The sequence below is a fragment of the Perognathus longimembris genome, chromosome 14 (genome assembly GCF_023159225.1).
Source record: "Perognathus longimembris pacificus isolate PPM17 chromosome 14, ASM2315922v1, whole genome shotgun sequence".
NCBI classification, from domain to species: Eukaryota; Metazoa; Chordata; class Mammalia; order Rodentia; family Heteromyidae; genus Perognathus; species Perognathus longimembris.
In genome coordinates, this window is record NC_063174.1 from 54,319,921 (window position 1) to 54,345,684 (window position 25,764).

Below are 25,764 nucleotides of genomic sequence, written 5' to 3' on the forward strand. Positions count from 1 at the left end.
ACACACAAGGTTCAGTCGTTATATCGTATGGGAAGTCTCTGCCTTCTCCAGGAAGCTGGCTAACAGATCAATAGGAGCACGTGTCACAGCCCACATGCCCCAAGGCTCCTGTCTGAAGGGCTGGTCCGGCTGCCTGTCACAGCCAGTGCCACGCTGACTGCACTAGTACCGGTGGGATGGGAGGCCTTGACCAGGGGTACTGCCCTCTGCTGCTCTAACCGCCTGCCTTACCTGACTTCCAGGTACAATATGAAGATACAAATGTTTTTCACAAGCAAACAAAAGAGCATTGCCAATGGCAACACTGTGAACAGCGAACTGGAGGATGGTAATGATTTCTATGGCGGTAGCTATGATGACCCGTCCATGCCGTTGCTGGGGCAAGGTAAGGCTGAGCAGACAGGACTGGACAGGACATTTTCACAGAAGCCACAGTTCCTTATACACATACACCACACAGACACAGACACAGACACACACACACACACACACACACACACACACACACACACACTAATACCATACCACTGCCCTCTTACTTTGAGTCATATATGTATATATGTGTATATATATATACATATATATAAATATATATATCCTAAATGAGGAGTGGGAATCAATGTTTGAGATACTGCCCAGATTGATATTTGCTTAGATTCAGGAAGGGTGAAGGGAAGATACACCATGAAAGAATAAAATAAAACGTATCTGGGAATTTCCCCACACCTGTGCGTGTGCGTGCGTGTGTGTGTGTGTGTGTGTGTGCTCGTATGTGTGTATTAGTGCTAGGGCTTGAACTTAGGGCCTGAGCTCTGTCCCTTAGCTTTTCCACTCAAGGCCGGTACTCTACACTTGAGCCACAGCTCCGCTTCTGGCTTTTTGGAGGTTACTCGGAGATAGGAGTTTCACAGATTTTCTGTGCAGTCTGGCTTTGAAGCATGATCGTCAGATCTCAGCCTCCTGAATAGATAGGATTCCAGGCGTGAGCCTCTGGCGCCAGCTTTCCCTCGCTTCCGGAGGCAGGTGAGGCCTGTTTGGCTCCTTGGAGGAAGCCGAGAGCTTAGGGTGGCAGGGCCTGGGCCTCCCTGTCCTGGAGAACTCTGTCCCAGAAACAGCTCCTGTTTGGGGGCTGGAGACAGTTGCCTAGAGGAACTCCACGCCCCCTTCAGCCACAGCCCCCGGACAGATCAGCACGCACAGGCGTGGGTCTGTCCCGTCCCCATACCCCAGTGGGGCTGAAGGGACCAGAGATTCGAGGTTTGTCTTGTCTGAACAGTGGGAGGTGCCTTCATCTTAACAACCATGAGCCTTGTGGCTGGAGGTGACCTCAGGATATGTCCCATATGTCCCTCTCCCCAGCCACCCCCCCCCCAAAGGAACCTAAGGACTTTGGGCTAGAGATATGGCTCAGTGGTAGAGCACCTGCCTGACACACACAGGGCCCTGAGTTCCAGCCCCACCCTGCCAAATAATAAGAAGGGAAGAAACAACTCTTCCTGAACTCTTTCAGTAGCAGTTCGTGTTCCCCATAGCAACCCAAAAGCTTTTACAACAAAACCTCCTGAGCCAGGTGCTGGTAGCTCACACCTGGTAATCCGAGCTACTCAGGACACTGAGCTCTGAGGATAAAGGTTCAAAGCCAGTCCAGGTAGGAAAGCCTTGTGAGACCCTATCTCCAGTTAGCCATCAGAAGAACAGATCTATTGGAAGTGGAGCTGTGGCTCAAAGTAGCAGAGTGCTAGCCTTGAGCAAAAAGCTCAGGGACCATGTTCAAGCCCAGGCTCCATGTTTAAACCCTATGACCAACAAAGACATAAATTAACAACAAAAAAAAAAAAAGAAAGAAACCCCTCAAGAGGGAAAGGGAAGAGAACACCTTCTTGTACCTGAAGGTTGAGGTCATGTAGCTGAACCCACCAGATCCGTCTCCTGGCCGGTTTCAGGGGGCCATTGCTCCCAGCCTGACAGCTGAGACCATTTGGCCATCAGCGGCCGCCTTGTACTAAGCCGGTCGAGCTCCCTAGGGGGCTGTTCCAGACCACCCTGGCTTAGAGTGGGAAGGGAGAAGCGACACAGCGTAGGATTGGGTACCCTGCTGGGCAGCCACTCCTGGCTTGCACATACCACCTTGTGCTATGGCACCAAGACAAGGAGCCAGGTGTGCCATGTCCCTCCTGTGAGCCCCACCACAGCCCGCACAGTGGCTGTGTCGGGCCCTCCAGATCGGCGCCTGGAACCTACAGTGCTTTGCTAGTACCCCCTCCCCCAGAGACACCCCCCTTCCCCAGCACCGAGGCTCCCCGTGGAAGGAGCTCGCTACTAACACCCTCCTTAAATAACCCTCTGGCATCTTGGCCACCATCAGACTCCACGCTGACCGTCTCTGGCAATCTCTGTTGGCCTCTGTCTCCCTAATTCTCTTCTAAATTGTAAGTAATCTGCTCTCCTCCAAGCAATAACATGAGCTTCTAAACACTAAATAAACCACGATCCCAGCCCCACGGTGCTCACCTCGCTAGAGGTGAGGTGCATGGTGCTTTCTGGCTGTTTTCTAACCCTCAAGCCTCCTGTCTGCTGAGCCTTGCTGCCCGTGGGGCTATGGGGCGGGTGGCGGCGGGAGGGAGTGGCTGTTGCACTTTGGGTGTTGTGCATGGGTTGCTGCCTGGTCCTAGCCCTTGTTACCCTAGTACTTGCAAAGGATGTCACAGGATCTGACGCCCAGTGCAGAGGGCCGGGGCTGCCTGCTTCTGTGTGCTGTGTTCATGAGTGGTTTGGTTATTAGGCTTTGCTGGGGGGGACCTGGAGTTCAATGTCAAAGTCTCCCAGGATGCAGACTGAGCAGGAGCATGAAGAGAGCAGGGGAGAGAACCCAGAACGGCCAGCTTTGTCCAGCCTTGGGAGGGGAGGGGGAAAGAGAGACAGAGACAGACAGACAGACATGTCCTCTGATGGCGTCAGTGTTTATCAGACATTGGGCCTAACCCGTAGCTTACCACACCCCCCTGGGATTCAGGCACCGCTTCTAGGGCCTGGGCGCGAAGGGGCAAATCGCTGCCCTTGCTTGCCGTATGCACAATACAATTGGAGGAAGTAGCCCAGCAGTGTCGAGGACATCTTCTGCGCCAGACCACAGGGCCTTATGGGTAGTTTGAGACTCGGCACTGGCTGCTGCCTTGTCGTGTTTTTCACAGCTGGGCAGTCGTGTTAACTGTAAAGTTCCCTCTGAGCAACTGGAAAAGGAGAGTGGGGAGGTGACCCCGTCCTAGCTATGGGTCCAAGGCACAAGGCCCCCGTAGCAGGATGCCTTCGTCAGACTCAGATGAGGAACTCCAATGCCTTTGCAGTTGGCCAAAGCCAAGCCCCAGAAGAGGAGTCAGCCATCCATTGACAGAGGGCTAAAGAGGGCACATCTCCCCAGGGGTGGTCCTGTAATGAGGGATTCTCAGCTCTGCGTAACCTGCTGGCATCTCAGAGCTAGTGAGCCGTTTGACTGACTAGAGAAGCTGAAGCCAGACCTTGGGTGGCTGCCATCACCACAGCCCCAGGAAGTTAGCGAGATGAGGGTACTGCCATGGTCCCAGCACTTAGGGGCGGTCCTCCGAGAGGTGAGCACTAATCCTGGCTCTGTGCTCCATAGTGAAGGAGAAGCCGCAATACGGCAAGCCCCCGGTGGTGATGGTGGACGAGGTCATGAGCTCCAGCCCTCCCAAGTTCAACTTCCCCGAGGCTGGCTTGCGAATCATGATCACCAACAAGTTTGGACCCAGGACCCGGCTACGGATGGCCAGCAGGATCATAATTAACGAGGTAAGTTTGCAAACATTAGGGAGAGAGAGAGAGAGAGAGAGAGAGAGAGAGAGAGAGAGAGAGAGAGAGAGAGAGAGAAGATGACTGTGCATCTGTTTCTTTATGGCCTGGGTAACCTTTGAAGAAAACTCATGACAAACTCCTCCTCTTCTTGCTGGACTTACGCTTAGTACTCCACATCTCTTCTCCCAAATGGAGTGGGGGAAAAGGATATTGGTTTTCACTAAAATGGATATTATCTAGCCAGTATTGCAAAGAAACTGAGTGTACTGATTACTGGCTCTTTCAGTCTTAGCTTTTCACTAGTAGCCACAGGGCCATAAATCAGCTGCTAATAAATAGCCAGCATACTATTGGACACAGGAATTATGGTTGAAAGTGCTTAAAAGTTCATTGTTTGGGACATCTATGCTTCACTCTGTATAACCCTATAGAGTTAACTCTGTATAACTCTATATAACCCTTTCTGTGGAAATTGTATTAAGAAATAGGCAGCCACTTGCCAATGGGCAGCCAGTCGCCAGTGGCTCACGCCTATAATCCTAGCTACTCAGGAGGCTGAGATTGGAGGATCATGGTTCAAAGCCAGTACAGGCAGAAAAGTCTGTGAAACTCTTATCTCCAATGAACCACCAAAAAGCCAGAATCAAGCGTGGCTCAAGTAGTAGAGCGCCAGCCCGGAGTAAAAGTGCTCAGAACAGTGTCCACACGCTGAGTCCACACACACAAAGGGAAAAGAAACACCCTTCCAAGCTTTGAATCATTTTGGTCCAAATTGGTGAAATACTGTATCGATGAAATTTTATAGAATCCTGTCCATGTTTCCTAAACATAACTGTACTGGGTGCTGGGGTGGCTATTAACCAATTCTAGAGGATGGGAGGATGAAGGTTTATAGTAGCTCTTTCATGACATAGTCATCAGAAAAATATCGGGTTGGGGGGTTGGAAGTAGTTGGTGGCACTGGGGTTGGAACTGGGGGTCGACTGCTTGCTTGTCAGGTGCTATACCACTTGTGTCATGACTCTAGCCCCTTTGCGTTCACTCTTTTTCAGATAGGGTTTTGTGCTTTTGACCAGGGCCGGCCTCAGATTACCATCCTTTTACCGTTCCCCCAGCTTGGACTTCACTGAGTTAGGAGTCCCCGCCTGACACGGGCAGAAAGGCAGAGCATTAGTTAGTTCAGGGATCTTTATTAAAGTGGATCTTTATTATGCTCCACTCAGCGAGATGACCAGCCAGGCTGGGTGGAGTGGACGCTGTCTCTGTCACTGGCCACACCAGGTGACAGGAGAGCAGGAAGGGATGGGTGGGGCTGAGGACATCCTTGGGGAACACACTCTCCATGTGTAGGAAGCCTTGGAGAGCACCGCAATGGTCAGCAAGCCAGGAGGATGCTGAGTAGCATTTGTCACTGGGGGCGCTGTGAGCTAACACCGTGATTTGATGCTGGAGCACTCCCCAGTAGACAGAATGGCGAGAATGCAAAGGTCTGACAATAATAAGTGTTGGCAAGAATGGAAAGCATTGGAGGGCCATTGTTCTAGAAACCTGTGAGGGCTGGGTGGATATCTAGCGCCCTTTCTCACCCACCTTGCTGTCTGTCTGATCTGGGGTCCCCCCCCCAGAGGCAGAGGCTGATCAACGCCGCCAATGGAGTGAGCAGCAAGCCGCTTCAGAACGGAAGACCTGAGAACATCGAGAACGGAAATGTCCCCGTGGAAAACCCCGAGGACGCTCAGCAGGACCAGGGCCAGCAGCCGCCACCACAGCCGCCTCCTCCAGAGCCGGAGCCTGTAGAAACCGTCTTCCTGTCCCCCTTCTCCATGCCTGGTAAGTTTAGGGGGGCACTGGCCTTCAAGCCAGGCCCCCAAGAGCTCTATCTAGACCAAGCCCAGGTCCTCAAGGGTGGAGGGTGGCGGAGGCCGGTGTGAATGACCAATGCTTGGTCATCAAGGCACCGCTGCTGATAAACACACCTGGGGGATGATGGGTAAGAGCTGTCCCGGATGCAGGCACTGCTGGACATGGCTACACTCTGAAGGCAGAGAGAGGGAAGTTGAAATGCAGGGCTGTCGATGTTTCCATTGCAATCGAGAGAAGCAACCTGTGATGGCGTATTGACAGACATTGTCAGACTGCTCACCTTTGCTCCTCTGGGCAGGCCAAGGGTTGCTTAATTGCTGCGATGGAATATGCCAAGGCTATGGTGAATCCTACACAAATGCACCTGTACCTATCTCCTCCCATTAACAAGTCAGGTCAGACCTCACCTCTGCCCTGAGCGCTCTGGTGTCCTCCTCTCTCACCTGGAATCTGGCCTGTCGGCCCAATGTCATCTGACTGCTATATTCTTAGCTCTCATGTGTTCTTTTCTTCTTTTTGGTCCTGGGGCTTGAACTCCAGCCCTGGGCACTGTCCTGTGATCCTTTGGCTCAAGGCTAGCGCTGTACCACTTGAACCACAGCTCCACTTACAGCTTTTTTTTTGATGGTTAATTGTAGAGTTTCATAGACGTTCCTGCCCAGGCTGACTTTGAACCTCAATCCTCAGATCTCAGCCTGCAGAGTAGCTGGGAATACAGACGTGAACCACTGGCACCTGCCTTCTCTCACTTATTCTTCTCTCTCTTATACCCTCTGCTCTAGCCACACTAGCCTCCTTGCCCTATTCCTAGAGCGAATCAGGTGTGCTCCTGCCTCAGGGCCTTTGCACCGCCCTTTGCTGGAATGTGCTTTACCCCACTATCCATGGGACTTGCTCCCTTACCTTCTCAAGGTCTCCATGGAAGGGTTATCACAGTAGTGTTTTCCCAGACCACTTTAGCTCCGGAAGTGGTGCTGTGGCTCAAGTTCAAGGTAGAGCCTTAGCCTACCCATGCTCAGTCCTTGAGTTCAAGCCCCAGGACTGGCACATAATTAGACAAGTCATCTTCACAGACAGGTGCCTGTCTGTGTCCTCGGTGCATTCCTGCTGAATGGATGAACTCAGGAGTTCACACGTCAGCGGACCCCAGGGCCCACCTGGCCTACTTTGGCGCTGCACCAATCTTCTGTGAGGTCTCTGCTGTCCTGGGTGGGAGGCCTGACCCCCTGGGCTCTGTTCTTGGGGGTCCTTTCCTGGGGTCTGCCATCCTGAGAGGCAGCAGAATTCTAGAACTTGAGAGAACTTTCAAACCTAGAACTTGCTATTTCTCTGGGGGAGGGAAAAAAAATCGGTGTTCAAGATGAGACCAAGTAAGCAGCTGATTTGGGCCAGGGCCCTGGAGTGCCAGAGGCTGCTGTCCTTGGCCCTGTCTTTGCCCCGATGCACTGGTGTCCAAGTTCATGACACGGGCCTGCGGACTGGGCACTGCTGCCGTGCCCAGCTCCCCAGGGGGCCCAGGCTTCGCTGGGGTTTGTGGGCTGGAGCATCTGTGGGGTATATGCTTCACAACCACCATCCACACCACAACACACACACACACACACACACACACACACACACACACACACACACACACACACACACACACACACACACAGAGCGCATGGGGCTCATCCCCAAATCCATGGCCTGCCTCGGAACCTGCACTTTCCTAGGCCTGGAGCAGGAATCTTCGTTCGACCAGTTCTTTGGCTGGGCTAGGAATTCTAGTATCTAGTCAGCACCTCCCAGTCTTGATCATACCCAGGACACACCTAGGAAATTGAACTTGTCCCCTGACCAAGATCTCAAGGAGCTGGCCCTGAGGACCAGCCTCCCACAGTCCTCCCACTGTCCACCAGAAGGCCAACGGCCCTGGCATCTGTGCCACCCCTGATGTCTCAGTGCAGATCAGCAGCCCTGCCAGGGCTCAGCGCTCCCTCAGCCAGCCAGCTAAAGCCAGCACTGTCCTTGGCTGGGAACCGGCCTTGGGCCGTGCAGGACCCTACATGTCATGGGTCGAAACTGTACTGAGATAAGTTGTTTGATCACTCGGGCGATGGGAGATTTCTACAGGCCAGGGTCCTGGGAAAGTAGTGTGCTGACCCAGGTAGTGGCGCCAAGGCCCAAAGTTCTAAGAGATCTGAAGGCCAGCCTTGGGTTTGACCTTGGGTGCCCCCTACAGCCCCAGGTCATCCCATCCCCCAGCCCAGGTTCTCTCCTGGGTCTACATGGCGCAGAGGAAAGGGACTCAGAGCCACAGATGGAGCTGGAGGAGCTGGCTGACACTTGGGGCTCGGTGTGTGCCTTCTCTGGCTCTGTGATGTGGGTGTAGGTAGCCCCATTTCACAGGCAGCAACCCTCCACGTGCCGCTCGATCTGTTTCCTGTCCCGTTGCTATCAACATGCAGGGGCTGCAGGAAGATCAGGGCAGGGTCAGCCAGCGCATGGTAGGTTGGTTTCCAGGGAGCCCTGAGAGGCAAGAGTGTGGGGGAGGCCCCAAGACCTAGCCCTACATCCTTGTCCTGGGATCTGGTGTTCCTCAGAGACATGGCTATGCGGGAGGAGGAGGTGCCTCTCAGTGAGTCACCTGCGTGCCAGGTACCAGGACTGGAGACCCCAGGCCCCTGGCCTTCTCATGCAAATGGCCTCCGCCCTGGGAACTGGGCCCTTTGGGGCTAACCTTCCTACCGTAGCCCATCCACTCTCTTCCTTCACTCCAGCCTGATCCCCCTGGGCCACGCCCCAGTTGAGCCAAGAGGCAAAGGGGTTCCTCTGCTTCCTCTCAAGGCTGCCTCCCTTCCTCCAGAGCAGGCCTGGCTTCCTGTGTTCAGGGAAAGCTGGCTCTGTATCCCATTGATGTTTCAGGTTGCCCTTGGAAACCACCAGTGCCTCCCTACTTTTCCTTCCCATCCCCATGCGCAGAGGAAGCTGAACAGGGCCCGCTGAGCTGGGCTGGGCTGGGCTGACCTCCTCTCAGCTCCCCTCTAGTTCTGGCCCAGGCCCCAAGGGTGACTCTGGGCTACTCTTCTTGTCCAACAGTCTCCCGGAAGGTACAGAGGCAGGAGTCAGGGGAAAGGAAAGCTGGTCTCTGGACCACCTGGGAGTCAACACAGAATCAGGAACTCAAGAAGTGAACGTAGGCCAGATCCACAGTGGCTCTTCTGTGTGGTGGGGAGGAGGTGAGGCTGAAGTCCAGAAGTCCTAGGCATTTCTCACCAGCACCGCAATCCTGAGTCAGCTGCTGTCTACCCCCTGCCCCCACACACCCCTCTTTGTTCCTCATCCACATCCTTGCAATAGCGGTGTGGGTACCATCCTGCTGGGGTTGGTCTGAATAGAAACTTTGATAACACGGCCAAGGTCTCTGTGGCCTGCACACAGAAGGTGCTCAGTGAATGTGCCTGTGGGCTACGGTGTGTCTTAGCCACACTGTCTCGGCTGCGGCCCCCAGCCCCTGTTTGGATCACAAGCAATGTTCTAGAAAGGTTTCAGAGTTCTTGGAATCCTGGTACTGTCAGTCATTCCAACAGTCAAAAAGAGGGAGCTAGCCTGCACTACGCAATGTGCCAGGCTCTGGGCCTCTGAGTCAGTAAATATCGGGAGACCAGGGTTTGTCCTGGCTCTGGGGATCCAGACAAGAGAAGGGAGCCATGGTCCCTGGCCCCTGGGAGCTTCCTGACTCATAGGACAACGGTGAGCAGCTGACTCTGCGATGGGCCTGGCGCATGGCCTCCTGCCCCTGCCGGAGGAGGCGGCAGTGGCTCCGGCCTATGCATCCTCTCTGCCCACAATCTCAGCCCAACTCTGCCCTGAAGTGGTCACAGGTGACCCTGAGCCCCAAGCTGCGGTGGAAAGCCCCGGTGCCATGGTGGCTGGCTGGGAATCAGGGGGAGGAGGGGTTCTGCAGGCCCTTGGAGGCCACACCCTGGCTCTTTTCTCCCCTATAGTAAGGAAATCACATTGTGCTGACCAGGAAGCTGGCCTTCCTGCCCACCATCGCATCAGCCAACAGCAACTAGGGACCTGCGGAGGGCCCGGCACGTAGCGCAACAGAATGCGTGCGTGCGTGCGTGCATGCGTGCTTTCGATATTTTCATTATTGTGTGTTATACAAAACACTTTCCCTGTCCTACTTTCATGTATGTATGTAATGTACTTTGTTCAAATTCACTCCCTCTGAATAGCTCCCCTGACTCCTCTTCTTCCGCATATTGAAACAACTCCCGCAAGTTTTGTTGTTCTATTTTCATACATGTGTAGAGTGTGTGTGTGTGTGTGTGTGTGTGTGTGTGTGTACGCAGCACTTTGGCTCTGTTCCTCCTGCCCCCTCCATAGTCTCTCTGTTTGCACCTTTCCTTCCTCTTGCGGGTACTCACCCTCAAACAGAACCTGTTTTATATTCCTGTCCTTGATTTTTAAGTAAATTCTACACGTGACAGAGAAGGCGTGATATTTGTCCATCTCCTTCTGGCTGACTTTATTAACATAATTGTTGCAAATAACATAATTCTTTTTTATGACTGAATCCTACTCCACTGTGTACACCATCCTTTATCATCAGCTGCAGTTGAGGCTGCAGAGGACCATCGGTATGGCAGCCTCCTGGAGCCAATGAGAAGCCTACCGTTAGTATCAGGCTTAGTGACAAAAGACTGCAAGTTTTCTCCTAAGATCAGAAACAAGGCAAAAGATGTTCACACCGCTTTGATCCAGCATTGTGCTGCAGGCTCTGATTAAAGCAATAAAGAAAAGTAAAAGGCATGATTGGAAAAGAAGAGACAAAACTTCCTGCATTCGCTGATGAAGTGATCTTAAATACATAGAAAATACACACACACACACACACACACACACACACAATGAAAACTAATAAATAGCTAGGCGCTGGTGGCTCACACCCTTATTCTTAGCTACTCAGGAGGCTAAGATCAGAGGATCATGGTTCAAAGCCAGCCAAAGTAGGAAAGTCCATGAGTCGTTATCTCCAATAAATCACCAAAAAGCTGGAAGTGGAGCTGTGGCCACTTTAGAAAATAGCCTTCCGAGTTAAACAGTTACCAGGTGATTCAACAGCTCCACTCCCCGTTATATACCCAAGAGAAATGAAATCATATGCCCATACTAACACTTGTATTGAAATGTTTGTAGTCCTATTCATAATAGTCAAAACGCTGGAACAACCTACTTATCCACGAAGTGATGGATGGATAAGCAAAATATTATAAGCAGAGACAGGGTATGATGCTCAGTGGTAGAGTGCTTGCTTGGTATGTGAAAGGCCCTGGGTTCCATCCCAGTACTGAAAAAAAATAGACAAAATAAAGTATAGCTGTAGGATGAAAAACTTTTCAGCCAGGGGGGAAAAATAGGAAAAAAAGCCTGGCACTGGTGGCTCATGCCTGTAAACCTAGCTACTCAAGAGGCTGAGATCTGAGGATCAAGGTTCAAAGCCAGCTCGGGCAGGAAAGTCCATGAGACTGTTATCTCCAATAAACCACCAGAAAACTGGAAGTGGAGCTGTGGCTCAAAGTGGTGATGCACTAGCCTTGAGCAAAAGAGCTCAGGGACAGCAGCCAGGCCCTGAGTTCAAGCCCAGTGGCCAAACAAACAAACAAACAAAACAAAAATGATAAAATGGGGCTGGGGATATAGCCTAGTGGCAAGAGTGCCTGCCTCGGATACACGAGGCCCTAGGTTCGATTCCCCAGCACCACATATACAGAAAACGGCCAGAAGTGGCGCTGTGGCTCAAGTGGCAGAGTGCTAGCCTTGAGCGGGAAGAAGCCAGGGACAGTGCTCAGGCCCTGAGTCCAAGGCCCAGGACTGGCCAAAAAAAAAAAAAAAAAAAAGATAAAATGCTGCTACAACCTGGGTGGACTTTGGGCACATCCTACGAAATGAAAGAAGCCAGACACAAAGGCCACACATAACCATTCCACTCTCATAGAATGTGCAGGAGAATCAAATCTGTAGACAGAAAACTGAGGCTGGAAGGAAAGGAGAATGGCAGCCAAGTGCTAGCTTCCTATTGAAGGTTCCAGTTGTCATCCTTACATAGCTTCTGAATGCACTAAAACTTTTGAATGCATGACCTAATTGTTCACTGTCTATGGGTGGGTGCTGTGATTTGGGTCATTGTATCTTCATTATTTTCACATGGAATTCATCTAGAGCTGTGGTTCTCAGCTGAGTCTGCCAACTAGCCTAAGCAGTCCTTGGGAACTTATTAGAGATGCAACTTCTTGTGCTGATCAGTGGCCAATGCCTGTAGTCCCAACTACTCCAGAGGCTGGGGCAAGAGGAGTAAGGAGCTTGACGTCAGGCTGGGCTATGTAGCAAGACCTTCCTTCTCTTTTAAGACTATGGAAGTCATCTGATCCCCAACCTCTATCTTCTAGGTCATCAGCTCTAGGGCATCCTAATTTTCACAAAGCTTGAGAAGCACGGGTCCATGAGCTTCGTTCTCTAGGTAGAGTGAATGCTTTTAGCTCCCGGGCTCAGCCAATGACGCCAACATCCCTCAGTACCACAAGTTCACCAGCCTGTTCCTTGCAGTATCTAATTAGTTAACCACCCGAGTGAATCTGAGATTTTTATCCGCCATTACATCTGTTCTTTCCCCTCCAGCATGAGGAGCCATCTGTTTTGTTAGTTTGTCTTGAGGACTTTTGCCATTGTAATGTTCTACTCCATGACAGAACATCCAACAGCTTGGCGAAGGAGCCCTGGCAGTCCCTCTGCCCTCTCGCTGCGAGCATGTCTGCTGTGGCACAGAAGGGCTGGAGGGGGGCTGGGGGCAGCGGCATCAGGGGGCATGGCTCCTGGAATGGACATTGTCCCATTACTTCCAGGACCTCTACGACTTTATCATATTGATGCACGAGACCCAAGCCTGCTGGGTTCTTGTTCTCTGGTAATATCAAAATGATACCAGGAGGGCTGGGAATATGGCCTAGTGGTAAAGTGCTCGCCTCATATACATGAAGCCCTGGGTTCGATTCCTCAGCACCACATATATAGAAAAAAGCCGAAAGTGGCGCTGTGGCTCAAGAGGTAGAGTGCTAGCCTTGAGCAAAAAGAAGCCAGGGACAGTGCTCAGGCCCTGAGTCCAAGCCCCAGGACTGGCAACAAAAACAAAACAAAACAAAATGATACCAGGAATGAAGAACACAGTTCTAAAGAGTTTATTTAGTCAAGAAGACACAGTGGTACCTGGGCTGTTGTTTCCTGTTGTCTCTCTCCTCCCCTTTCTCTCCTCCCTTCAGGCAATCTGTCACATGATGATTGGTTTGTTTGAAACAGGCCAGGCCCCTCTCCGGGGTGGTGGTCCCAGCAAGGTGGCCTGAGACGCGGCAGGACCCAAGGCCCTGCCCTGGGTGGCAGCACCCATAAGGGAAGGGGCAAGCTGGCTGGACTGGTTCTCCCACGTCGCTCAGTATCATATCTAACTAGCTTGGACATCTAGGATTAGAGAAGCCCCCAGTTTGGACATTTTAAGCTTCATATTTTCTACGTCACAAGAAGTCCTGAGATTCGAGGCGGTCCTCAATGGGACATTTCTAGGGTTCATCTTCAGGGTTGTCATGTGGCTGTTTAAGCTCCGGTATGATCCTGTCCCCTGCAAGAGTAATGAGGGACAAGGGGTAGGAGAGGCCTCTGATTTTGCCTGGAAGTTCCTCTACTTTCACCTCTGTACCAGCAAGGAAGCCTGGGAATGCAGACTTATTGTCTCAAGTGAAATAGGGCCCCATGGCCCAGAGATCACGGAAATATCCACTTTTTGTTGTTGTTGGTGGTGGTGGTGGTCATGGGTCTTGAACTAAGTAAGGACCTGGGCACTGTCCCTGAGCAGTTCAGCTCAAAGCTAGTGCTCTAGCCCTTTGAGCCACAGCACCACTTCTGCTTTCCTGGTGATTAATTGGAGGTAGGAGTTGCACACACTTTCCTGTTCTGGCTGGCTTCAAACCACGATCCTAAGATCTCAGCCTCCTGAGTAGCTAGGACTACATACATGCATGAGAGGAGGGTTTGGCAAGATGCGTGCATTTGAAAACCACCTCAAAACCTGAGCTCCCCTTGGGGCTGTGAAAGCAGAAAGAGTCTAGAATCTTAGTGGGACTCAGAAGTCCGTGTGCTCAGATGCCCCGGTGGATGTGAGATCCAGCTAGTCTTGTGAACAGCTCGCAGTAGCCTCCATTTCTCCTTTTTTTGGATGAGGAGGCCAAGGTCCAGCCTCACAGTGAATTCTGCTCAGGAGAGCAAATCCTGGGGCTGGAGGCTGCCTGGTGACTCTACTCAAACAAACAAAGTGAGATGCTCTGGGTACAGTTGACAGATGGAAAGCACACCCCACCCCCGCCCCTACTTAGCTATCTCTGTCTTCATAACTCTTTTGCTTGGCACTGTCTGGTTACAAGTAAAGCAGCAACCAGATTTGGCTTGAGCAGGAAAAAAAAGTACAGGAGCCTGTGTGTGTGTGTGTGTATGTGTGTGTGTACGTGCATGTGTGTGCTGATACTAGAGATTGAACTCAGAGGTTTGTGATTGCCCGGCAGGCATTCTGCCACGTGAACCACACCTCCATCCCCTTTGTATGCTACTTGTTTTCCAAGGTGGATCTTGCTTTGTGCTCCGGCTGGCCTGGGGCGTGTTCCTCCTGCTGGTAGCTCAGCCATGGGTGGAAGTGAAGTCTTCTGGAACTTTCATGCCTGGGCTGGCCTCCAAATCACAACCCTCCGATCTCCACTCTCCAAATATCTAGGATTCCAGGCTGGGCCACTGTATTCAGCCAGAAATATTTCTTAAAAGTACTCTCTGTGTGGATCAGGACCAGCTGGAACCAAGACCCCCTCTCATCTCTGTCCCGCCTTTATCTCTTGACCCTCTGACCACTTCCTCTACACACATACCCCCAATTTCACAACCCTAGCTACACACACGCACACACACACACACTCACACTCGACTCTAGCCTCTGGAACAGCCCCCGGTGAACTCAGTCTGGTTAGTATTTCCAGCGGCGTTCCACAGGCAGAGTGCAGATGTGAGAAGATATTCCTCGATTCTCGAAGCAGGGCAAGCCCGGCCACAGGTGCCAGGGATTCTCATCTAGTCGGAATCCAGCACAGCACTGTGCAGTGGGCCTCAGGAAGAGCGGGACAGTGTCCCCAGCCCCTCCACAACTCCCATCCTGTCAGGCACCATTGGGTTTCTCAACTCAGTAACGTTTCCTGCTGCTGTTTGATCTGTTGGAAGTGGCTCGGGAAATGTCTGACTTCATCCACATGTTATTAGAGGAATGCTTTGTTGGGAAGGAGCTCTCCAACGCTGTCATCTCCAATGTGTGTGGTTATGTTACATGTGTTTCTGTTTCAAGATGATCTCTTCCTGATCTTGTCCTCACATTCTGGAAGGCTTGTAGCCCCTGCCCCTCCCCAAGCATTTAATTAGTGTTGAGTTCCGCAGCAAGCCAGGCAGGGGCTAGGCGGAGGGTTTTTCTCTCTTCCATAGTTCTGGAAGAATCCACAGGTCCCTGACTGGGAGGTAACCATCTACCATCAAAACTCCCACCAAGCCAGGTGCTAGGCCCTCACACCTGTAATCTGTGCTACTCAGGAGGGTGAGATCTGAAGATCAAGGTTCAAAGCTACCCAAGGCAGGAACGTCTTGAGACTCTCACCTCCAGTTAACCAGCAAGAAGCCAGAAGTGGAGTTGTGGCTCAAATATAAAACACCAGCGATGAGTGAAAAAGCTAAATAAGAGCCTGAGGCCCTGAGTTTAAGCCCATTACCAACACACACACACACACACACACACACACACACACACACACACTGTTTTATTGAGTAATAGTTAACATTTACCATATGCAATTCCAACATTTTCTACTAAGAAAATGGTGCTTGCCACCCACTAGCTTGATTTCCAGCCTTTCCATGGAACTTCTCCAGCAGTGAGCATTGAACCTTGTTTCTCAGGACCATGGTGGGCTACATTGCTGATTGCCTAGACGGGGCCAAGATGGTGATGGATAATTGAGCCAGATGCAAAAACCCTACCCAGGCCAAAAGTCAAGTACCAAGTGCAGTCAGAACTGTGTCTGAACAATAAGACACCCATTGGTGACATTTGTAACTATGGGCAAAGAGGCTCCTGTTATCAAGGTGAGCAGGGGCACAGTTCCTCAAGGGGAATTCCTCCCTGTGGAGAGTTTAAGGTCGAGGCTACAAACACCACACCCTCCCTTCCCAGATCACCTGAGGCAGGATGTGGATTGGCAAGAGCAGAACCTGGAATTTGGGACCCACCAAGCAGGCAGAAACCATTTCTGCCCATCCTGTGGGGGCTCAGCAGGTACACAGAGGGGCATGTTGGAGAAACACCTAGCTGGCAGGTGGTTTTTTTTAGGTGCAGCATCTGGATGGACACCCGTGTTGACTTGCTGGTTTGGAGGAAACCATATTCACTCGGCTCATTATTATAACTAAGCATGCTGGCTGCCTCGTTCTTAGCAAATGTACTTTTCATTATTTAGGAAGATAAAAAGCACAGAGGTATGAGGTTAAAGCAACTAGTGCCAATCTACTTTTCAATATAAAAAATATAATTCATATGCCATAAAGTTCACCTTTATGAATAGTATAATTCAGTATTTTCTTAATTTATTTGCAAAGCTGTGAAACCATCACTAAGATATAATTGAAGAATATTTTTATTATCTCAAACAGAAATCCCCTACTTAGAAGCAATAAATCCCCATTCTCCCTTTCCTTCCCCATACTACCCCCAGAAGCCACTGCAATAGCTCTCTGCCCATGGATTTTCCTATTCTAGATACGTAACGTGAACAGCAGCTAACAATGCATGGTCTTTTGTATCTGCCTTCCATCTTTTCCATAATGACTTCCAAGTTCATCCTGGTTATTATGTCTGTTCACATTTCATTCCTTTTTATGGACAAGTAATACTTCATTGCACTTATGTAGCACATTTTGCTTATCTGTTCATCATGAGTTGTGTCTGGATTTTTTCCATTTGGGGCTCTTCTGAGTAATTCGGCTATGAACATTTGTACAAGTTTTTGTACCAGAGTGAGCATTCATTTCTCAGTGGAATTTCTGAGTCCTCTGGCAACCATTTAGCTCTTTAAAGACATCAGAACATCAGGCTGTTTTGTGAAGAAGGTGCTAGGCCCTTCTACATTCCAGTCAGCAGTGAATGAGAGCTCTTATTTTTCACCTTCCTCACCAATAACTATTAGTTATCATTTTTATTGTTTCTGTATTTCTTTTTTTTTGTGGTGGTAGGACTTGAACTCAGGACCTAGGTACTGTCTCTGAGCATTTTTTTTTTTGCTCAAGGCTATCTCTCTACCACTTTGAGCCACAGCACCGCTTCCACTTTTCTGGTAGTTAATTGGAGATTACAGTCTCACCCACTTTCCTGACCTGGCCAGCTTTGAACCACAATCCTCAGATCTCAGCCTGCTGAATAGCTAGGATTACTGGTGTGAGCCACCAATGACCAGCTTGTTGTAGTATTTCTAAGTGTGGAATGATTTTGAGTTGTAATTTCCTAATGACTAAAGATGATAGGCATCTTTTAACGGGCCATTTGCATTGTCATAGTTTTGGAGGTCAGGGGAAAGAGATTTATTTCAGCCCAAGGAGCTGCAAGAAGAGGCAAACTAAGCACAACTGCCCTTCCTCGGGGTTCAGGCTTGAGCTTTAGACTTACATAGCAGAGCAGTGCAAAGTATCCATGGTGTTACTGTCATAGTAACAGTGTTTGCGGCAGGTCTTTACCTCAGTCCCTGTTTGTGGATGGAGAAGTATCCACAGCCATCACTGAAAGAGAGAAGTCTGATCAAAACTCAGTTTTCCTGGTGGTTTGTCCTGAGGCTCTGCTCTTCCTTTCCTCCTGGTGATTTCCCCCATCCCTCCTAGTAAACACACTCTTTGATCATCAGCCCTGTCCCTCTGGGTGAATGACTTAGAACAATGACAAATACAAAATGGTGAGCATTTCTCCTTCTTTTGCTTCATTCCTGGGCACAAGTAAGGCGTCCCTGCTTTTCAGCAAAAGCATTCGGACTGGTCCCAATTCCCTGTTATGTGTGAACATTCCTCAATGTTGGTGTTGGCCAACCTAGCTACAGTTTCTTGGCTAGTGAAAAACTAGCACACAAGGAGAGGCGCATTCTAAGAGCTGAGAGAAAGTAAGTCAAACGAACCCAGTGTTTAAGTGTGAAAATAGAAATGCTATTCTAAAGCAGAATACTAAAGGTAATAAAAGTTAGGAGACATCCAATTAAATAAATAGTGTGAAGATCCTCTTTCTTAAACAGCTCCATAAAAGGATTTGGTTGGCTCCAGTCTAAATAGTCATTCTTGTATCTACTTAAAGATAAAGCTTTCACCGGGATGCCAGTGTGCCTTTGTAAGAGTTGCCAGGTTTGTGAACCACGGCACAGCTTCGTGGCCTTGCTCCTTACTTTTGGAAGAATTGGCACAAGTGACTCCCTTTGCGTCTTGACAACTTTCCCTTTTGTCTGGACAGTTTTGTCCCAAGTCTTTGTCTCTGGACAGCTTTGTTTTGTGTTTTCTGAACCTGTCCATGGCTTAGCCTCTTTGTGGTTTGTCTTTCACTATCTACTGGAGTTCTTTTTTGGTTTTTTGGTTGGTGTTTTTTTTTTTTTCCATTCCTGGGGCTTGAACTCAGCGCCTAGGCACTGTTCCTTGAGCTTCTTTTGTTCAATGCCAGCACTCTATTACTTGAGCCACAGTGCCATTTCTGGCTTTTTCTGTTTATGTGGTACTGAGGAATTGAACCCAGGGCTTCATGCATGCTAGGCAAGCACTCTACCACTAAGAAGCCACATTCCCAACCTGGAGTTCATTCTTTTTTCTTTTTCATTTTTTTTCGGGGGGGGTGGGGCGTGGCGTGGCTATTGTTCTAGTCCCGGGGCTTGAACTCAGGGCCTGGGTACTGTCCCTGAGCTTTTATGCTCGAAGCTAGCACTCTAGCACTTCAACCACAGCTCCACTTTCAGCTTTGTGATGGTTAATTGGAGATGAGATTCTCATGGACAACTCGCCCAGGCTAGCTTCACAATACGATCCTCAGGTCTCAGCTTCCTGAGCAACTAGGATTACAGGCGTGAGCCACCGATGCCAGCTTGGAGTTCATTCTTAAGTTTCATTCTGCCTGTCCTCTAGGTGATGTCCTAACATCTCAAAAATGCTGCTCTGGTTGCGATTATTACAAGTTGTGGGGCTGGGAATGTGGCTTAGCGGTAGAGTGTTTGCCTAGCGCGCACGAAGCTCTGTGTTTGATTCCTCAGCACCACATAAACAGAAAAAAAGCCGGAAGTGACCCTGTGACCCATGTGGTAGAGTTGCTAGCCTTGAGCACAAAGAGGCTCAGGGACAGTGCCCAGGCCCCGAGTTCAAGCCCCAGGACTGGCCAAAAAGAGAAGAAGTTATACTTCTACAGAATGGCAGCAGTCAACAGTGACAAAGTATATGAGGAAAGTACAAAAAAAAAACAAACCCAAATATTTAAAAAGTTAACCTGTTCACACAATAAATCACCCTCTATGAGCCCAACTATAAGTGACAAAAAAAAACCCCACACTTAGAATAGCCATAGTTAAAAAGTTGAAAGCCAGTCTAGTTAATTCCACAGCACACAGCATTTTAGAATAATAATTATGATTGACAACATCACATTGGCATTCCTCATTAGAAAATTAGGAGCACTTGGACACAAGCCTAGCAAAGGCTGGCGTCTCCAACAATTTTAGTTTGTAAATGGTTAAGTGTCTTCCTAAGCTGGTGTTTACAAGGATCATCTCCTTGGGAAATGTGAATATATGTACCACACAAAGGAGCCAGCCACGGGTCATAGCCTGCGCAGGTGTCACATAAACATAGTACTGTAGTTTTTATCGTTGGGGTAAGTATGCAGCACTGATAAAAGTCAAAGCTTCTCTTACAAGATAGAGGAGCAGAGCCAGTGATCTCAGCCTCATCTCCTAATGTATAGGGATACCTGGTATGCAGAATAACACTGGCTTAATTAAGAAAAATAAGGTGTCAAAGGTTCAGATGCAATGCATTTTGGTCATTTTTACGTGTGCAAAACATACATTTAAGGGGCTGGGAATATGGCCTAGTGGCAAGAGTGCTTGCCTCCTATACATGAGGCCCTGGGTTCGATTCCTCAGCACCACATATACAGAAGATGGCCAGAAGTGGCGCTGTGACTCAAGTGGCAGAGTGCTAGCCTTGAGCAAAAAAAGAAGCCAGGGACAGTGCTCAGGCCCTGAGTTCAAGACCCAGAACTGGCCAAAAAAAAAAGTCCTGAGGGGCTGGGGATATAGCCTAGTGGCAAGAGTGCCTGCCTCGGATACATGAGGCCCTAGGTTCGGTTCCCCAGCACCACATATACAGAAAACGGCCAGAAGCGGCGCTGTGGCTCAAGTGGCAGAGTGCTAGCCTTGAGCGGGAAGAAGCCAGGGACAGTGCTCAGGCCCTGAGTCCAAGGCCCAGGACTGGCCAAAAAAAAAAAAAAAAAAAAAAAAAAAAAAAAGTCCTGAAAACATACATTTAAGAATCTGTAAATAGTGTGCAACATTCACATGTAGTTCACACACACACAGTTCTACATACTTCTCACAGACGTACAGGGAATTAAATGTAATAGAATCACTTAAAGTAATCGTTGTTTACCATAGTTATAAAGTAATCACTTAAAAGACTTACAGTGCTTCTGTGAACTCTGATTCAGTTAGGGATCCATTTCCTAAGCAGTCAAAAGTTGGGTAACAAATAATTATCTTGATAAAATAAACACTTTCCTTTAAGCCAGGTTTGTTTGTTTTCTCAAATGTTGCTAAGAGCAGAACAATATTCTGACATTTTAGTTTTATAGCAGTACATTAACTTTTAACCTCAGGAAATGATTTGATAGCGCTTAGATTATAACCAATTTAATTATGAGCACAGACTTTTCATAAGCTCCATCTCTTATGATTTACTCCATCTTTTAAAAAGATTTACTCACTTATTTTGCAACTTTTTGCACCTTAGGGATTCCACTTCCCCCATCCCCACCCCCAATTTTGAAACAATCTTCTAAAACAAACTCCCTATGTAATCTTTCCCCACTGGAAAGGATTCTCTTCTCCCTTGAACTTTCTGTTAAAAAAATATGTGTCCGGGCTGGGAATATGGCCTAGTGGCAAGAGTGCTTGCCTCGTATACATGAAGCCCTGGGTTCGATTCCCCAGCACCACATATGTAGAAAACGACCAGAAGTGGCGCTGTGGCTCAAGTGGCAGAGTGCTAGCCTTGAGCAGAAGGAAGCCAGGGATAGCACTCGGGCCCTGAGTCCAAGGCCCAGGACTGGCAAAAAAAAAAAATTTTTTTTAAATATGTGTCTATGCCTACCTTATATGTTTTTTCTATTTGCTAATTTTTTTATTTTTTCTTCTGATTTACATTTTGAAATAACTTATACAAATATCTTTAACTCAGACAAAATTGTTTATTTTTCCCAGTAGAATTAAATCCTCTAAAAAGTCTACATTCCAATGCAGACCCAGAAGGAAATACAATCTCTATTTTAAAATTTTATGAAAACACATTTGTTATAGAGCCACATATTATAAAAGAATCTAAATTATACTTAAGATAGATTGAAACAGATTAAGATTACTGTCACTGAAGTCCTTCAGTGATAAATTTGGGAATTAATTCCTGAATGCTTGCTCAGTTGAGATACGATATTAACTCTATATGAAGAATCATTCTAGGCCTGGGAATGTGGCTTAGTGGTACAGTGCTTGCCTAGCAAGCATGAAGCCCTGGGTTCAACTCCTCAGTACCACAGAAACAGAAAAGGCCAGAAATGGCACTGTGACTCAAGTGGTAGAGTGCTAGCCTTGAGAAAAAGAAGCTCAGTCAGAGACAGTGCCCAAGCCCTGAGTTCAAGCCCCAGAATGCATCACCAAAAAAAAGAAAAGAAAAAACATCCTAATGATTTTTACATATATATACATACTTAAGAAAAGCTTTATATTAGGCACATCCAGACTGAACACACATAAAAAGGATCTCATGAAAGTATAAAACTTCACAAATACCTTACTCTGTTATGTCTAGGAATTTCAAGAGCAGACTAACTTATGCCCACTACATTTCTTTTACACTTCTTTGTTCCAGTCCTGATACCTAAAGCAAGAGTCAGTTGCAGAGAATCATCATAGACATAGAACAACAGATACACAATGACACAAAAACAACTTATTTCAGACAATCGTCCTTTTGTGTTTTTTTTCTAGAATTCTCCCTAGGGAACAAGGTACTCTTAGCACTTCTTGTTCTGAAGCAAATCACAATCGCTTTGCTGTATCTTTGACATTCAGTCCTTATTAGATATGACTTACAAATGTTTTGCCTTCTGTACTGGCTGCTTTTTTTCTTTTCTTTTCATATTTTGTTAGCATCCTATAAGTCACTGAGGTCTTTAAAGTGAAGAAAATCTAGTTTTGTTTTGTACTAGTCCTGAGGATTGAACTCAGGGCCTGGGTGCTGTCCCTGAGCTTTTGAGCTCAATGTTAGCATTCTACCACTAGAGCCACAGATCCAATTCCAGTTTTTTCTTGGGGGAGGGGGGTAGTTAATTGGAGATAAGAGCCTCACTGCCTTTGCTGCCCATGCTGGCTTTGAACTATGATCCTCAGATCTCAGCCTCCAGAGTAGCTAGGATTACAGGCATGAATCACCAGCACCCAACTTTTTTGTTGTTGTTTTTATTTTTTTAATAATTTGTTGCATGTGTTTTGCTGCCATTTGAGAAACTATTGCCTGTGCTAAGGTCATAGAGAGTTGTGCTCATGTTTTCTCTTAAAAGCTTGTCGTTGTGGTTATTATGTTACTCTTTGATCCTTTTCTTATTTAATATTTATGTATGGTGTGGGGTTGGGATTCCATTTCATTCTTTTACATATGGGTATCCAGCTTTCTCTGAACCATTTCTTGAAAATCTCATTCTTCCTCTAGTAAATTGTCTTGGCCCTCTTCTCAAATATTAATTGAAAAAGTGTGGGTTTATGTCGGGATTCGAAATGCTAAATAGCATACTATCTGGTTATTCTTTGTTCTCAATTTTGAAATCAGAGTATGTGAATTCATCAACATTGCTCTTATGTGTTGTTTCACAAGACTGTTTTGACTCTTCGGAGTCCTTTGCATTCCCATGTGAATTTTCATATTAGCTTGCCAATTTCAGCAGAAAAGTCATCTGGGATATTGAGAAAGACTGCCCTGTAGATCACTTTGGGAAATATTCTCATCTCAATAGTTAATCTTTCAATCCATAAACAGAGTGCTTTTCCATTTACATAGGCCTGTTCGTTTCAGCTTTTTTTTTTTTAACACAAATATAAGCAAAGTGTGTGGGGGATTGATGGTATTACACATGTAGTTGGGTTTTTTTCTAGTTCTATTTTTGGATTGACCAACTTGGCTGAACTTTATTAATTCTAATGAGTGTGAGGGAGGGTGTGTGTGTATGTATGCGTGTGTGTGTGTATGTGTGTTTCTTTAGAATTTTCTATATACGATAGATATCATGTCTTCTGCAAGGAAGAATAGGTGTATGTCATTCTTTTCAACGTGAATGACTTTTACGTCTTTCTCTTGCCTAATCTCCTTGACTAAATTCTGTAGTATAACATTGAATAGAAAAGGTAATAACAGTCATATTCATCTAATTCCTGATAGTCTTTTGCCATTAAGTACAAGCACTACTTTAGGGTTTTGTATAGATATTCATGATCAGATAGAGGAAGTTCCTTTCTGTTCCTTCTTGGTTGAGAATGTGGTTATTTTTCGTTTTGTATTTGTGCTAGGGTTTGAAATCAGGACCGTGAGGTCTAACTGAGCCACAACCTCAATCCAAGATTTTTGCTGGTTAATTGAAAAGACTCTCTATTGTCTGCCCAAGCTGACTTTTGAACTGCCATCTTCAGATCTCAGCCTCCTGAGTAGCTAGGATCAGAGACACCAGCCACCACTGGTATCCTAGCCATTTTTGTTTTGTTTTGTTTCATCATAAAAGGATACTGGATTTTGTCCAAAGCTTTTTCTGCTTGCCTGAAGATAATTGCTTTGTTCATCACTCTATTAACAAGGTCTGTTTCCTTGATTGAATGTTGTATGTTGAACCAAGCTTTTGTTCCTAGGATAAGTCTCACTTGGTCATGGTATAGAATACATTTCATATGTTGTAGGATTAGGTTTGCTAATATGGTAAGGATTTTACATTCTTTCTATATAAGCAATATTGGTCTTTGTTTTTTTGTGTTGTTTTTTTTTTGGGGGGGTGGGCAGTTGGCCAGTCCTGGGGCTTGGACTCAGGGTCTGAGTACCATCCATCCCTGGCTTCTTTTTGCTCAAGGCTAGCACTCTGCCACTTGAGCCATAGCGCCACTTCTGGCAGTTTTCTGTATATGTGGTGCTGGGGAATTGAACCCAGGGCTTCATGCATACAAGGTAAGCACTCTTGCCACTAGGCCATATTCCCAGCCTTGGTCTTTGGTTTTCTTATCACTTGGTGTATCACTTGGACTTTGATTTTAGAGTAATAGTGGCTTCACAGAATTCATTGGAATATGTTTCTTATTCCTTTTTTTTTTTTTTTTTGGTAGAGTCAGTTCTTTGAGTATTTGATGGAAATCACCATGAAGCCATCTTATCCTAGCTTTTTTTTTTTTTTTTTGCCAATCTTGGGGCTTGAACTCAGGGCTTGAGCACTATCCCTAGCTTCCTTTTGCTCACCTCTAGCACTCTACCACTTGAGCCACAGCGCCACTTCCAGCCTTTTCTTTTTACGTGGTGCTGAGGAATTGAACCCAGGGTTTCACGCATGCTAGACAAGCAGTCTACCACTAGGCCACATTCACAGCTCCTTATTCTGGCTTTAATTTAGGGCAATCTTTAAAAATTACTATTGTAGGTCTGGTGCCAGTGGCTCACACCTGCAATCCTAGTTACTCAGGAGGCTGAGATCTGAAGATTGCAGCTCAAAGCCAGCCCAGGCAGAAAAGTCCATGAGACACTTATTTCTACTAAACTACCAAGAAAGCTGGAAGTGGCGCTATGGCTCAAGTGGTAGAGTTCTAGCCTGAGAAGAGCTCAGGGACAGCACTCAGGCCCAGAGTTCAAGCTTCTGGACCAGCACACACACACAAAAATTACCATTATAATCTCTTATTTTAGCTGTTTAGATTTTCTGTATCTTTTTGAGTCAACTTTGGTAGTCTGTTTTTATAGGGCTTTGTCTGTTTTACCTCACTTGTTGACATACATTTGTTTATAGTATTCCCTAGTTATTCTTTGTATTTCTGTAAGACCTATTGTGATGTCCTTTCATTCCTGATTCTAGTCATGTGAGTCTTCACATTCATTATCTTGGTCTTTTTCTTAGCTAACGGTTTATTTTGGTCAATCTTTTCCATTTCACTGAGTCTATTTTGTTTTAACTTTCTATTTCACTTAGTTCCACTCTAATCTTGATTGTCTCTTTTCTTGTGCTTTCTTGGACTTATTTTATACTTCCTTTTTCTTTACTAAGAAGGAAGAGTAGGGGCTGGGATGGAGCTCATTGGCTAAGTGCTTGCCTAGCAAGTACAATGTCCTGGGTACCGAAAAGAAAAGAAAGAGAGAGAGAGAGAGAGAGAGAGAGAGAGAGAGAGAGAGAGGCGGAGGGAGGGAGGGAGGGAGGATGGGAGAGAAGGGAAGGAAGGAAGGAAGGAAGGAAAGGAAGGAAGGAAGGAAGGAGGGGAGGGAGGGAGGGAGAGAAAGAAAAAGAGGCAAAGGTAGGTCACTGACAAATATTTCTCTCTATTTTTTCCATATTGGAGACTGCCTCCTAGTATTTTTTGTTTGTTTATTTTGCTAGAACTGGAATTTAAACCCAAGGTCTTAGGCTTAAGTAGCTTGCTTAGCTGTCTGTAACTCTACCACTCATGCCACACCACC

The 25,764-nt window shown here is 47.5% G+C and overlaps 1 protein-coding gene across 2 annotated transcripts in view; it reads left to right on the forward strand.

Annotated features, from left to right (window-relative positions):
* Positions 1–25,764, forward strand: part of Slc24a4 (solute carrier family 24 member 4) — a 105,423-nt gene that overhangs the window by 71,832 nt on the left and 7,827 nt on the right. The window contains exons 10-12 of one of the 2 annotated variants that reach the window (XM_048362049.1): positions 243–328; positions 3,638–3,807; positions 5,436–5,640. In XM_048362049.1, coding sequence (XP_048218006.1) covers positions 243–328; positions 3,638–3,807; positions 5,436–5,640 — 461 coding nt within the window. Of the gene's footprint in view, positions 1–242; positions 386–3,637; positions 3,808–5,435; positions 5,641–25,764 lie in introns of both variants that reach the window. The other variant, XM_048362048.1, reaches the window with a different exon arrangement.